Here is a 16,508-nt window from a genome sequence, read left to right as displayed (position 1 = left end):
ACAACAACTATAAGAGGTTGTAGTCGTGTGATTTGCGGTGATTTTCACCGTGCGCACACACACACACACACACACAGATAAACACATGAATTCCAGATAGGGACTGATGAAAGGGTTGTTTTTTTGCGTTGAGAGAAACTTAATAAATGCTGCTATGTCTTTAAAAACTCATTAGCTTGGCAACAGCTGCAGAAAACCCATATTGGTCGACCTCTACTCTGGCTAATACTTCAATGCCAAATTTAATTTTAACCTTTCTAATTCTGGGAAAGAAAGAAAAAAAAAACACAGACTTGGCCTTGAGTCCATTCTTTTAATTTCCTTTTCTCAGTTTAATTTGGATCCACAATATGTTATGACTCGCTGTAAGGAGACCCAACAAAAAAAATCTTACAAAATGGAACAAAGTGCTCGAAATCACGAACAAGGGCCAAGGATTCGATTCAGTGGGTGATTTATTAGAAGGTGAAGTGGATCACAGGGTTGGAGCCTAAGGTCCCAAGGCCAATAACCAGTGCCTTATCAAACACCAGCAGGCTTCATGGCCAATCTTAAGCTTGTCTGAGGGCAACACCACACCGGTGCTCGCTTTGGTTGCTGATGGGAGTCAGATAAGAGCTTTGTCAGAGGAAGGAGTTACTTCAAAATACTTTGTAATACTTAGTTCCTGGCACACAAAATGATGCTCTCCTCCATATCTTCTATGTGACAAGAGAACATCCGAAAATGACTCTCACGACAGACAGATAAGAAGTTAACCTGCTGCATCGTGGGCTGCATTACCTTGATTAGCCACAGAGCCGTGGCCTGATTCACAGTCCCAGACTCAGGCTCAATCGATGCTGTTTTTACGCCACACAGTTCTTGTCCTATAGTTCAATGATACAACTCAGGTCAACAACGATGATACACAGCAAATATCTTATTCATGTTCTGAGTCATCAGGACATTAGGGTTAGATGAAGGTGGAGAGGAGGAGGAGGAGGAGGAGGAGACGGAGCGGCTTCTTAGTGGCTTAAGAGGAAGGTGGTATAAATCATTCCTCTTTGATTCAATTAATTATATTTCATTAGTGGCATCATGTCCATTCTGATTTGCATTGACGGTGGGAGGTTTGAGGGGCATAAATAAGACTGTGTTTTTATTTTGATCGTATTAGACTCAGGGAGCCGTTTTCCTTGATGGAGCCTTTATGATTGAATAAAGCATGAGCGGGCCCCGGCAACACATATATGCCACTTATGCAAATTAAATTACACACAATCAATACTGCAGATCCATCTAACGATCACATAGTTGCACGTCTTGGAGTGAGTCTGTGGAGTTTATTTTTTTTTTTTTAAATAAAAGGGAGGCCCATCATTTTCTCAAATGCATTACAGGCCCTGCGGGTAAACACAGGAAAATAAGATGTCTGGAAGATTGCTTAAAAGGATTACAGAATGTATTCAAATATTTTCTTTAAACCAAACTGCACGCTACCTGCGCTCATGATAAGCCAATTGAAGTAAACAGCGGTTCACAAACATATAAATTAGACCACCTGGAAGGGTAATTGCTTCGCTTCCTCTGTCTGTCCATCTGTAAAACGATACTTAAAAAGACCATTCGTACACACACAAGGACAAGCTTTCTCTTATACACACAAATGCATCTTATCTCTTTCATGCGCTGCTTTTTTATTTATTTTTTTTCAATAGACATCTCCTTCTCCAAAACACACACGCTCTCCAAAGCGCTTCGTTTTGTCTGCATTGTTTTCAACCGAGGCTGATTACGCCGATTACGATGCAAACTAATCAGAACTGCCACAGTCTTCAAGACCACAACTAATGGTAGTCTATTCTTTAATTTCCCCTCTTAATCAAATACAGATAAATAGGTGCATATGTGCACACACACACACATGCACAGACACTGAGGAGCAGTCGGCCTGTTAACATCCATGGATCTCACTGATGGATGGAGAGTTTTCTCCATTGGAATCAGATTGCACTGAGGGGACCTTTGATTTAAATCAGGTTGTAAAAGCCTCTGGTCCATGCTTGGTCTGACCATTGATTGTGTGTGTTCCCTTCCACATGTAAGCTAAGCTTGGCGCAATCAGAAAGAACAGCACGCGGCCCCACTGACCTCTACCCGTGCAGTAAAGAGAGCTGAATATTGAGCTCCTTTCCCGTCCGATTTTCACTCATCATTGTTCTGTCAGTTCCTCCGGGCTCCTAACAACTCTCTAGCATGAAGTAAAGCTGCCTTATAGACACATATTCACTAAACCCAAACGGTGTGCATTTGCATGGACCCCACAGTTCATGACGTGCAGTTAAATGTCACCAGCGAATGGACCAAACCATCCTTTATTCAAAGTGGCTTTTGTGCATGTAGAAAATGCTCAGGCTGTGGCTCTGCAGCCTAATTTTACACACACTAATTCTCAAATGACATGTCCACCTAAAATATGGGATATAAAGTCGTATCCACCGTGAGACGACGCCATCGCTCACACATAACAAATGCGCACGCGAGTGACAAATTCCTACTATTTTCCGATGACAGGATTTCCACGAGAAAACCCATATAATAATAGTCCTGCGTTTCATATGAAGGAGAGATTCATATATGGAGAGAGAGAGAACGTGTCATTGAGAGGAGGCGAAGAAAGTGATGAGGGCAGGGGAAAGATTGCGCCCAATACAAGGCTCCAGGCTATTATTACCATATCATGAGATCCATCAATCAAATCAGGTTAAAATGTACATGCTGTTTCAGGGCCACTTAGACTTGCATAATGAGATCATAAATGGCCTCCAGCTTCCATATGTGGCGTGGAGTGGGCTGTTCACACCCCGGGTGCCACAAGTCCTCCATGTATTTAAAAAAAATGAAATTCATAAACCACTTAAATGTTTGACTCAAGTTGAGTTGCACCGCAAATTCCAACCTGAATTTAAAGGAGCGTCAGTATGTATCCAATATGTAGCGACACAAAATGACAATAATGTTAGTGTTTTTGCCTTCATTCTTTGTGTGAACTGCAAGGACAAAAGTGTGGCTGTTGGAACCAATAAACCTGCGGATTAAAATACTTGAAAACATTTCCATTGAGACTCAAAGGTTATAATGATGCAGGGTCTTATCTGCATATGTCGGACGTTCAAAAACATTTTTACTGGGTGATTTTTTTTTTTTTTTTTTTAAAGCTCCCATTTTGTTCCGTTTTGTTTCCAGTGGGTGTTCTCAAAAAAACCAACCCTGAAACAAAGTTGTTGTTCTTTTTTTCTTTTCCAGCCTCAATAATCCAGAGGGAAGAAGAAAAAGAAAAAGAATTACATTGAGGACCCTTCGGGGGCCAAGTGCCATCAGCAATGACCTTTAACAAGCAGCAGTGAATGGTAGAGTCTGACGCATCTGAATAGCGCAGGACAAGAACAGTGGCAGATACTCAGGGCTGAAATACACAACGGCAAAGAAAAGACAACTAAAACACAAGGGCTCCAACCTGAACGACCACACGCGTGTAGGTCATCTGTCGTCACCAGTAGATGCGAGATGTAGCAGTATACCGTATACGACTGAAGATGTTGATAAGATAGAACACGTTGACACTGGTAGAGAAGCTTTTTCTTTATACCTACGCACTGTATATCATTGTTATGGAAGCCAGCAAAAAAAAAAAAGAGATAAAAATAAAAATATCCTCAGAGTAAGTCGAAATTATGAGAAAAGAAGTGTGCATGCACCCTCAAAAGCAACGTTTGTAGTGGCCCCTTCTTCCATCGCCTCGCTGGCCTGACCACGCTCACGATGTGCAATCTTAAATGATAACAGGCTATAACGGGTGACTTTAGTTACATCAGATGTCAGACATCATTTTTTATCTCATAACTTCAACTTTTTATCTCATAATTATGACTCTACCTCATAGTTTCGACTTTTTATCTCATAATTTCGACTTTGAGGATATTTTTATTATCAAGGCTAAGTTTTACCTCCTTTTTTCCTTCCATACATTCTTCTCATTGAACATCCCAGTTCAATCTCTGGGAAACAACACTATGGAGGTTATTATTAAGTATGAGGCTATTGGAGGTAATTATAGTATTATTATTATTATTATATAGTTATACAGTATATTCATTTATTTATATACACGTGGAAAGCGATAAATTATAATAATAACTGACATAATGTGCTGTCACCAATCATACTAACCAAAAAAAAAAATAATGTTAATGTTTCCATACATTATTGTGATATATAAATAGAGGTTAATTCCCTGCTTCTTTTGTTTCCATGGTGATGACGACAGCTTGTCTCCCTATAGAGCATATTCCCAAATAATTAGCCATTTTCACATGGCTGCACTACTGTCTCTATTCATCCATGCATTTTTGCTAATTGAGCACAAGGGGCGGAGGTTGTTTATGAGAGGATGATGAACATGCTAAGTAAAACTGGTGCAGAGGTTTAGAAATAGTTGATTCATTTTTGATCATCTCTATCATTTCCTAACTAAATCCACCCTATGTCGCCTGGGATTGGCACCAGCGACCCTCATGTGGAGGATGAAGCGGTCTTGAATTCTTGAATCATCATCCAGCAACACAACTATACACATCTGAGTAGGTGAAGTTATATAATGATAAAAAAAAAATAATGGTAAAGAGAATGGGAATCTTAACACAGAGCGTATCACAGACGACACGTTTGCACAAGGGCATTTTGTTTTTTACCGTAAGTACGTGGCGGTTTGAAAAATTCCAACATTTCTGAAAGTGGAGAAGTTGCACGTCAAAGTCAACATGTGGTTATTACGGTAATTTCACTTGCGCTGTTGCAGGAAGCCGGAGAATCAGTGTCCTTTTCAACAGAGAGGAGGGTTTTGGAAAAACGCCTGTACATAGTTTCCATTTTTTCAGACACTGAGACTAAAACTCAAACAAATGTTATATATTGTTTTATTCTATACTGTTTCAACTTCAAATTTAACACGCAAAATCTGGCGTTCATGTGCAACTACAGGTTTTTTTTTCTCAATAAAATACATTTTTTCTTCATTTTAAATTGTTAATACACTACTAACGTGCAGCAAATCGTAAATAACTGCCAGATATTGAAAAAATGGGACATTATCTTGTCCTTGGTGAAAATGAGCAAAAAAATACGGACATTTCGAGGCTTAGGTGCAATCTTATCTAACTTGCTTTTTCTCCATTTTCAGACACATTGCTCAACGTCCCAGGCTAACAGTAGCTTGGGGTTTTTCCATTTCCTCATTACTTGCTTCCTCAGTTCCACAGAAAGACCCTCAGAGGCTCCCGTCACCCTCAGCAGATGGCGTGGGGCAAACTCTGAATGACAAGACTCGATTATAGCAGCGCTTACAACCGCCCGGAAAACAGCATTTCCACAACACAAGTCTTTACCCTCTTAAGACTGGATTTCTTCATCAAAGGCATCAGAACTATGAGACTTTTCACACAACTTTTTTTTTTTTTTAACTCACATCCTGAAAATACATTTCACTACAGCGGCAGTAAATGGAAAAATGCGATGAAACGGATCCTGGAAAGCGTACATTTCAGCTCCAATTTTATTCCATTTCTGGCGCTGCTTTGTTGTGTGTTTTTTTTTAGATTGCCGCAGTAAGAAGTTTGCATGACGGACTTGCATCATCGGTGTTGTAAGTCATTGTTTTGTCAGTCTTGTCGGGTAAACCTTCCTCCCACTTGCTCACAGTGGGAATCTTCTCTTGCAGTTGCAGACAAAACAGCATTTGCTGACATGTTTCATGATCCCATTGAGTCTGAAGGTGAAAACATGCTGGAGGGTTTGTTTGTTTGTGTCGTGTGTTTGTTTGTGTGTGTGTGTGTGTGTGTGTGTGTGTGTGTGTGTGTGTGTGTGTGTGTGTGTGTGTGTGTGTGTGTGTGTGTGTGTGTGTGTGTGTGTGTGTGTGTTTGCATGCCCTCAGTTAATATTTACAGACTGATAAGAATACATCTGGGTTTGGAGAAAATAAGTAATTGTGATTTTTCTAACAGATAATTGCAATGTGTTTTCAACATGTATGAGTTAAGGCCACATTATACTTCTCCGACTGCGTATGCGTTATCCGTCTGCGTCACCACGGAGACTCCTCGTGCCTTTATACTTCTGCGTCGTGGTGACGGACACGCGCTGCAATTTCCCGCGATCAGTAGGGGTTGCTGCGCAAGGTTGTTCTGCTTCAGGCTACAGTGAGGAACTGCACGTGATCTTATTCCTCAACGACAACGATTCTTCGGCATTTCATTTCACGAGCTGCGTCGCGATAAACAATCCTATTTTCCTCTCGCAGTTTCTCACCCTAAATGCAGTTTTTGCTGCCGCCTTCTCTCTCAACACACGACGTGCCTTTACATCACGTGATTCAGTGGATATCCAGGCGGAAGTGATGAGAATCGCACGACCACCCGACCCGAGCTTGTGCCAATGAAAGGTTTGCATACGACTCACCGCTCGCGATCGCAGTGCTTGTCGTACAATACACTACAAAATTATGAGATTTTAGACATTTCCTTTGCTAAATGTTGGCGATTAAACCCACATGTTCAGGATTGTTAAGACTTTTTAACTGATCTACAGTTCGGCATTGTTCGGTTTGAACCTTGTGCCTCTTCCTGTGATGGCACTCACTAATAATAACAATAATAAGCCTATTATGCAGGACCATGTTCAGGACCCAAAGAAATCACACTTCACCTGAATGTCCAATTGAATGTTTCTAATCTTTTGTTCACAATTTCGATTTGTGAAAATATCGTGCCAGAGAATCTTGATCCCAATTCTCAGCAAAAAAAAGAAGAAGAAAAAAAGTGATTCACATATTTTCCCAGAATTGTTCCCAGATTCCCTACTTCAAGGTAATAAAACCAAACCACAAACTGTTGTGAAGGTAATGTAATTTTTAAACTTTCTTCCACACCAGTAGCCTCCCATTTGATTAGCCAGCACAAAAATATACAGTGGCTCACAAGCAAAGAGGATGTAAATGAGAACCATTACCCAAATGTCATGTCATTTTTTTTCCCCCCATAATGCTTGGCTGCTTTCCTAATATAGAGTTCTGCTCCCACCATTTTATGATAGTAAACTAAACATCTTGGTGTCGGGGTTTAGACCGATGATCATATAATACAGATGAGTCAATCGGGAACATGGCAAGGGATCGGATCAGTTGACATAATGTTCCGCAGATTAATCACCAATCGCTCTGGCTTTAATATACAAAAAGGGTTTTTAAATCCATCATTACAACATATTAGTTCAGAGAACACTTCCTTCCAGAGGCCCCTTCTTTTTTTTCATTATTGTTATAATCGCCTTTTCTGTACCAGACACTCAGACATTCAGTCGCAGCGTGACTTCATCCATGCCTGCTCATGTCACGATTGAATGGATCCAAGACGTCCAAATCTTCGTCTTCTACGTCCACATCGGAGTTTCTCTGTGCACGTGTACGGGCAGATTGAGAAAACGGTGGCCGTTAAATTCCGTTTACTTTAATTAGCGGTGAGATGCCATGCCTCACCTCCCTCAATTACAAACTCAACTCCCACTGCAGCAACTGATTGACAAGCCGCGGTACAGGCCCAGTGCTTCTTTCAACTTTTTTTTTCCAAATTGCATTAGCTTTCATTACGATACGACCAGAAGTGGCTCGAGTACCTAACAGGCGACTCTTGTTTTGATTTTGCGACGTTATTATCTGATTGCAACGACTGCGTTTACACAGAGGACCTATTGCACATCAGCATGGGCAGACACGGTGTGAATGTGGTTCCCAGGAGTGTGTGCTTTCCCCTTGCTTAATTAAGCCAACAGCTGATGGGATTTTGAACTCTGCGGCACTTGCAGCAAAAAAAAAGACTATGCATTAGCTTAATGGTGAGAAAAGGCAGTCTCTCCTCCCATGGTAACAGAGTGCTGTGAGGACACAGAAACAGAGGGCTCTCTGGTGAAGGACACCATTTGAATGTCCTAATACATCTTCATAACAGAGCAGGCAGAATTGCTTTCATGACCACTGCGCCACTTTAAACCCCCATCAGTCAGCCTTATTATCGCCTGGAGACTTGCAAGACCGTGTATATGGTGCTATCTGTGGCTAAATCTGCTAAACATGGGACTTGTATTAAGAATGAAAAATGCACTACAGCACGCGGCATCCTGTCTGATGTTTTACAGAAGTTTAATCTGTTTACTTTTCACAAGAGTATACGTCCCATTACTTGAGGAACTGTGGCGTGCCATGGCAGCTATATGCACAGACACAAGCTTCCAAATAACTTTTATTTGGATCAACTTAATGTTCAAAAAGTTTGGGGTCATTTAGAAATGTCCTTATTTTTGAAGGAAAAGCACCTTTTTTCAATGAATATAACATTAAATGAATCAGAAACACACTCTATACATTGTTAATGTGGTAAACGACTATTCTAGCTGCAAATGGAATATGTACATATGTGTATAGAGGCCCATTTCCAGCAACCATCTCTCCAGTGTTCTAATGGTACATTGTGTTTGCTAATCGCGTTAGAAGGCTATTGGATGATTAGAAAACCCTTGTGCAGTTATGTTAGCACAGCTGAAAACAGTTTTGCTGGTTCTTTGACGAAAGCTTGAAGGGCAAAATTATTATTTTGAATAAAAATCATTATTTCTAATCTTGTCTTGACTATATTTTGTAACTTTTTCAACATAAACAAAAGTCTGTTACATGAAATCGTTGTCAAATTAGTTCTCACAATGCCGATTAAGCCTCCACAAAGCTCTTTCTTCGTATAGCAGTCAGATTGATTCCAGATATTTGTTTGTACTTGCGTCTTCAGTCGTGTTATTACTCGTAATTGCCAAGGTAGAATTACATATTATAGGAAGATAATACTGTAAGAGAGCCCACTGGTATAGAGCTAATTCTTTTTGCATGATTAAACATCAAACATGGCAAGACAGAGAGCGAGGCAGCAACAAAACGTTAAAAGCAAGTGAAACTCTAGCCATATCGTTCAGTATCCTCTCTCCAATCCTTCCTCTTCTCCTTATTTCCTGCACTTTTTCTCATTTACTTTCATTTCACACCCCCGACTCGCAGCTGCCTCCGTACAGTAGATCAGAGAAGTGAACGTGTAGCTACGAAAGTAACTGGACTAGTGGTTTGAAGCAAGCCCACACAGGTTTTCGACCCCCACTCAGTGTTCACAGTATACAATATGTAGAAATGGGAGAATCTAAAAAATCTAAAAACGGGTCTGGAGTAGGTTACATGTTATTTTAAGGGTGGATTACCAGAAGAGTGATACATGCCTACACAGGAGAGTGCAGAACACACATGTTCATGTATTTTCATGATGGAAACCTAGCATGGTGCAAATGCACCTGGATTTTGAAAACCCGCAAAAACTAAAGCACATTTTCAACCAGGTTCTTGTTACAGAGAACTTTTTTCTGTTGGTTGACTTTTAAAAGGGAATTTGAAAATATCATGAACAGACCTGCAACATGTCGGTAGATTTAAAGACGCCCAGATCTTCAGACAAGACCATTGCCCAGAGAGGATATATCCTGCTGCCTATAGATTATTTATGAGTCTTCTGGTTCCTTGATGAAGTTCATCAAGTGAAGATTGATATATTGAACAGTGACTCTACCGGTCGCAATAAGAGCCCCATTTGAATCTGAAAATGCCAATATGATCCTACTCTTGACTGGTCTCAATCACTAGTTTTGGGTCTTCTCCAATACCATATGATGCCAGTTATTTTTAGGAAAATTGATTATATTTACAGCACATTTGAGTGTACACCAGTGCGTGATTTACACCTGGTATCACTGAAAATGGATAAATTGAATATTAATCGATTACTAAATTAGTTGTCAACTATTATGATGATCGATTAATCGGTTTTAAGCTTTTTTTTCTACTATTAAAACAAGATTTCTGATTGTTTTAGCTTCTTAAATGTGACTTTTTTCTTTGTTTCTTTGCTCCACGTAACAAATAAAACATTAAAACTGAATAATTTAAAACTGAAAAAAGTTTGTGGACAAAATTCGAGAACATCGTCATTTCCAGGTTTGACAAACACTGATCATGGCTTCCATCTTCACATATTTATAATACCCCATATACTGAAGAACAAGCCCTTAGCCTGACTGAGTGCAGTATCTATCTACACACAGACTGTACCAATCGAAAAAGTCACCCATTGTGTGACCACCTCTCTCAACCTAATCTTTTGGTCTCATACAATAAAGCATGGTTACACAACTGGAACAGCGATTCATTTCCTGGGAGAAAGCAATAATTTACAAGAAAAGTAAGCGCACAGAAAGAAATTGTTATTCTCTTTTGAGAGCGGCACCAACTAGAGTGCGCCTAAGAAAAAAGGAAACTAAAAAAGGGGGGGGGGGTCACAGCAGGTATTGTATTACCGCTTCAATGCTCTAAGGCAGTCTTTTGTTGGGTGCGGTATTGCCACGGATAACACTCGACTCAACGTGAATGACCTTGATTTGAACAGTCCTATATAATTCAAATTCCTCTCTCCTCAGCGGGGCTTGTGAGAGAGAAGCATGTAAATGATAGATGACTTGTCATTCATCACTGTCATCACCTTGACACCCACAAGGAAATCATAGACCAGCCAGGGTGTGTCACTTCCTGTGTGCAGGTACTTTGTCTTCGAACCTGGAAGCGCTTAGCTGCCGATTTGAATGTCAAATACTGGGTATTCACACATCCACAAGACACACAGTTATTATTCATCAATGCTGGACATGCCACGTCATATGTAATAACTCAGCACAGAAGCTGGGATTTCACAAACTATCCACAAAATGGCTTTGAGTAATTTCCCTCCTTAAGCCACACAAAAATGGAACACCCAGTGGATTTGGTATTTTAGCCGTTTCAAGCAGTTTGCTGTTAAGTTTCTATATGGTTCCAAAAAGTAATCGTCAACTTAAATGCACTGATGGAGCTGGAGGACAGGGAACTTCAGAATCCATTATGTGCATTCAAGGAATCACAGGAAACACTATATTAGGTGTCAGCAATTGTTGTGCAGCAACAAGAGTCATCTTCATTCTTTTCACAAAATCCAGCTTTTATCAAATTCTACTTTTGGCGGTGAGTAAAACAGCTGGTAAAACCTCCCTCTGTATATCTATCTTGACCGTTAGTCAGATCGCCCTAAGAGTTTGGATAGGGGTTGAGCATGGCCCGATGGTGTGCATCCTTGATTCTCACATTTTTTGGATTTATTTAAATTTTCGCTAATTTTTCACGTTAAACCAGGCAGGCAGCGGCTCATCAGCAGCAGCTGCGCTGTCTGAAGCAGGGAGATGGGAGTGAAGAGGCTGTCCTCACAGTGGGTGAGACATTTTCACACCGTTCAATGCAGAACATGGTGATATTATACTGAAGCGATGAAGTCGGAGTCCATTCACCAATACGCAAGCACATATTTATTGAGCATTAGCATGCTACTATTTTGTGGCTAACTTGGCGAACCTGTTTCCAAAGGTAAGCTAGCGAGGCTACGATTAGCATTAGTGTAGGGCTAACATAATACAAACACTGTGCAACCTCATTAGGCATAACGCAATGTTTTAAAATTTTCGAGTAGCATTAGCGTAGCTAGCTGTTGTGACCAGGCAGGCAGTGGCTCATCAGCAGGAGCTGCACTGTCTGGAGCAGGGAGGTGGGAGTGAAGAGGCTAGGCTAACTTGGCGAACCTGTTTCCAAAGGTAAGCTAGCGAGGCTACGATTAGTATTAGTGTAGGGCTTAACATAATACAAACACTGTGCAACCTCATTAGGGACAACACCATTTTTTTAATTGTTTGATTAGCATTAGTGTAGCTAGCTGTTGTGACTGTCAATCGAACATTTAAAAAAATTGCGTTGTGCCTAATGAGTTTGTTTGTATTATGTTAGCCTTTACGTTCCTTATCATGCATTACCATAACTGAAAAATCTTCTTCAGCTCCCACTATAGGAATACATATTTACTACGGGCACTGCACTAGTTATATACAGTGTATATTTATGGATCACCCACTTAAAAGTCTTTAGACTTTAAAGTCTCGACTGGCTGATTTTCTTGCCACATTGAAAGGCAGGTTTGTTTTTCCAGTAAGAAAAACACCTTGTGAAAAACCTGAACAAAATACTTGACTATTTGCATACTTTAATTTGAATTACCGTGTTGCCAGATGTAAGTAATACTGCTAAGTTTTGTCAGAAAGTTTATTTTTCAGTGTCGCATTATGCCGGTCACTTCTCTGGAATAAACCTTTCCAATTTATTCTCATCAGCTACTGATAAAAAAAAGAGTAAACCAAGATAATTACGGAATAATTGCTGTCATAAAATGTCACTTTGTTTCCTGCCTATTTCACATCAAGCTGCCAAGTTAAATTTGAGGTGATGTGAATAGCTTCGCAATAATATACGGCTTCGCATTTGACACGTTTGACACCACTTCTTTCAAAGAACCGAGCGCTGTGAGTGAATGTGACTCCAGTAGCAGTGCCATTTTTTGGCTTGTTTAATAGTATTTTGCAGCAGCGAAAAAAGGAGTAACGCTCATGTCCAGTGTAATAAAGAACAGGTCACCTTGTGCACTACAGAGTGACTCCATGATGTATTTAAGTAGAGCAGTGGAAATCTACAGTGACACCGTTGTACTGAACAATACATTTTATTGAGTACGCGAGGGACTGACCGCATACCTGCATGCATGGCAGTGCCAACGAATGAACGGGTCAAATGCTGAGTCATGCCTTCTTTCACTCTCTCTGTCTGCACTTGCCCTCTACTGACCAGCTGTCGCGAGAAATAAAAAAAAAAAAAATAATGTGCCTCTGCTTTTTGGTTGTTCAGCATTCTTTTCTGTTCATATTTCAAAATATAAATTCTATTGATCGATTCCGCTCAACGTACCTCTGACTAAAACTGTTCTCCTTCCTCCTGCAGTGGAGGGTGACGATTCTGTGACCTTCGCTTCTCACATCCTGGCTCACCGACCACGCGACGGGGTTACTCGCTCTCGCTCCCAGGAAAGCCACGCCGTCTTTCAGCTTGATCCTGAAACACACACAAAAATAAACATTTGCAGAGATTATAAGAGAAAGAAAAACAACATTATATGAGGCGATACTTGGAACTGTCAACAAATCTGAAGAGAAATTTCATTCCACTTTGAAAGACGCACAAGGACTCGTTTTTTTCTTGGTCTTCGACACAAAAACTTCAAAACCAACACCGAAGGAGGTCACGCAGTGAATAGTAGTATACAGACGAAAAACAAACATTGACTATTTTATAAAAACAAACTAGAGCTAAAAAAGATGTGTTTACAGATGCAGTCTTGGTTGACTAGTAAAAGTAAATTTGGAAATATCATGAATAGACCTGCGACCTCTGAGTATGGTTTAAAGACGCCCAGATCTTAAGACAAGACCATGGCCTAGAGGCGATGTATCCTCCTGCCTATAGATTATTTATGAGTCTTCTGGTTTCCTTGGTGAAGACAATCAAGTGAAGATATATTGAATAGTGAATCTACTTTTCTCCTGATTTAGAAGGTTATTAAACCTTTTCCTTAAGAGATAGAGGTCTCAATCGCTAGTGTTGGGTCTTCTCCAACAGAGCATGATGTCAGTTATGTAAAATTACCATTTTGAGGAAAATAAATTATAAAGTATGGCACATATGAGTGGACAGCATGGTGTGATTTACACCTGGTATCACTGACTGGTTGCAGGTGAGCAAACCTCAACGTGGCATTCTGAAAAATTGTGAGTCTTGTGGGTGATTTCACAGCCTATTGCCACTTGATCCTGCTCAAGCTCTTTATCCGTCACGTTGTGGCACTGGCATTGTTTTAACAGATAAAAACATTAGCTACACGATTAGAAATAAAAGTGCTAAGTAGAACCATATAAGGATTTTCGGGTTGTCCTCATAGGAGAACCTTTTTTGGTTCCAGGTGGAACCTTTTATAAAGGTTTTACCTGGAAACCTTAGTGATACCAAGAACCTTTTATTCAGGAAAGGGGTTTTAAAGGGTTCTCTGGATCAAAATGGTTCTTACTGGAACCCCTTTCTTTAGGAAAGGGTTTTTCAGAAGCAAATGGTTCCAGGTAGAACCTCAGCCCTTGTAGAAGAACACTTATGAAACCCTTATTTCTAAGAGTGTACAGTGACAGGTCTTCTTCACCTCTTTGGCTTCCATCTTCACACATTTACATTACCCCCCCTATATAAGATCTTAAGGCACTTAGCCTGACTGGCAGTATCTATCTACACACAGAACGGACAGAGCCCACTGACCGCTCCGATCGAAAAAGAACGACACTGAATGACGTGGTGCTTTAACTGTGTCACACGGTGAACAGTGCAATACAGACGTTACAGCAAAAACAAACATTGACTCTTTTATAATAATACTAAAACAACTTGAGCCAAAAGAGATGTGTTTGCAGTTGCAGCATTAAAAAAAAAATCAGTGGTGAAATGCTGCAAAACACATGGCGTGTGCTGGCTAAACCTAGCCGGTCACGTGTTGCGAGTTCATCACAGAACACAGAATGTTCCTTGTCCTATAACAAGAGCAACACCAACAACAAAAAAAGACATGTACAGTTCAATTTAATTCTTGCTTGTCTTCCCTCAGACCTTTAAGAGCACTCCAATCTCTGCCGCCTTCACACCACTTCTGCCCCTGCACCGTCCCATTTGTCCCCCCCCCCAGTCACTTCCATTACTCATGGTCACAGTCTGTGGGAGGCAGAACAGGTGCTGAGGAACCATGAAGTGCTCCTCTTCCAGTGGACTGACACACTGTTACTCTTCCTCTCCTCCTTTCTCAGATAAAGTTACCGTGAAGTACATGAGCTGCTTTTCAGTGCTTCCTTTTCCCCACCATGACAAATTGCTCTTGTTCAGACCACTGGTACAAATGGGACAGAACATTTTATCTGGTGGTGGAAAAGAAGGGAGGAAAAAAAAAAAGATCTGAAGTATAAACCCCAGCAGCACAAAAAAAGGTGAAAAGAAATAGTTCTATTCAGTAAAACACGAACGGTGAGTAATTTATCCTCACATCAAAATAATTGGGAGACTGTGCTCATTCTGGCACTGAGAAAGACCCAATCTCTGAAACCCTGAGCATTAACATGGGGATAATGACATGATAAACCATGTACCAGTCCTTAGAAGTGCACAGCCATTTCATCTTCCACGTACAACCCCGTCTTCTTTGATCTCGTCCGAGCAGGGCCTGTAATAACTGGCCTTGTGTTGGCCACCGCCGCCGCCGATGCTTCTTACGAGCCAACATAAAGGCTTGCGGGTGCGGAGGATGTGGACAATAAATAGGAGGAGACGACTGATTGCCATCGGCCTTTCTGTGTCCCAGTCGTCACCTTAACCACAGCACAATAATTACTACAGCTTCACAAGCATTATTTGGCACCGACGTTGCTGGGGAATGACAATCGACTCATCATCACCAACACTGTACTTTTATGTCTTTTTGAATACATTTCTAATTCAGATTTGAAGACGTGCGTTTTCTTACCATTTTTTTTTTCCTGGTTTTGCTAACTTGTGGCGAGGGATGAATTATGCTCAGTTTCATGGCCAACTGATTGTTTTAGTCATTTAACAAATGAGACTAAGTGATTTTGGCTCCCTGCGGGGTTTTTGTCATTATTTTGTCAATTTGGCAATTCAAAGAGTAAATTATTGATCAGTAAATCAATGTAATGGTTTGATCAATATCAATGGAAGAAAGGCAAGTCCTGAACTGCACTTTGCAGTCCAATCCTTTCTTTCCCACTCGTTTCGCAACTTGACATGCACACCAAAAGCATGTGCTATCGCCGACGAGTAGCCGGGCTAAATTAACAAATGGCATTTTGTAAATGAGATTGGTTTGGCTAATATGATTTCGGAGCGAGGGAGGATGGAGAGAGGGCAATGAAGGAAAGCAATTGGAAGGGGATTCCCCCCCTCCCTTTCCCTTTCCCTTCCCCTCTCCCACCCGACCCCCTCCTCATGCATCAGCACACGAAGCTGCCTCATTAATTCCCACGAAACCCTGCATCAGTGGGATGAGTATTTACAGACGAGAAGAGGCTCCCATTGATCGACGCTCAGAAATTACGCCGTAGGTGGGCCACTGCCCGGGATCACATGTCAACACACCTTGCACTTTAGCGTGCCGCTCGCATGCGAAATGAAATGGCAGAGTGGATTACTGCGTTAATATTAGTAATGTTTGTTTTACAAAGCAGGGAAATTACACGAGCCACAAAGAACTTGTGAATAACATCAAGACTGTTAAGACCGGATATACCAGATACCAGTGCATCAACACGACAATAAAAATAACAAAAGGTAAGGGATGTAATTCTTTAAGCTCAACTTTTTCTCTGAAAGGTGTTTTATACAATGC

The 16,508-nt window shown here is 40.8% G+C and overlaps 1 protein-coding gene across 1 annotated transcript in view; it reads right to left on the bottom strand.

Annotated features, from left to right (window-relative positions):
* Positions 1-16,508, bottom strand: part of LOC310938627 (transmembrane protein 132C) — a gene marked incomplete at both ends in the record, with an annotated part of 148,697 nt that overhangs the window by 49,555 nt on the left and 82,634 nt on the right. Inside the window, one exon of the mRNA XM_083903167.1 lies at positions 12,989-13,132. Within this exon, the coding sequence (XP_083759293.1) occupies positions 12,989-13,132 (144 nt within the window). The remainder of the gene's footprint in view (positions 1-12,988; positions 13,133-16,508) is intronic.

The sequence above is a fragment of the Microchirus variegatus genome, assembly GCF_963457635.1.
Source record: "Microchirus variegatus genome assembly, chromosome: 16".
Lineage (NCBI taxonomy): Eukaryota > Metazoa > Chordata > Actinopteri > Pleuronectiformes > Soleidae > Microchirus > Microchirus variegatus.
The sequence above is the reverse complement of the archived record's forward strand: the minus strand, read 5'-3'. Positions and strand labels throughout refer to the sequence as shown.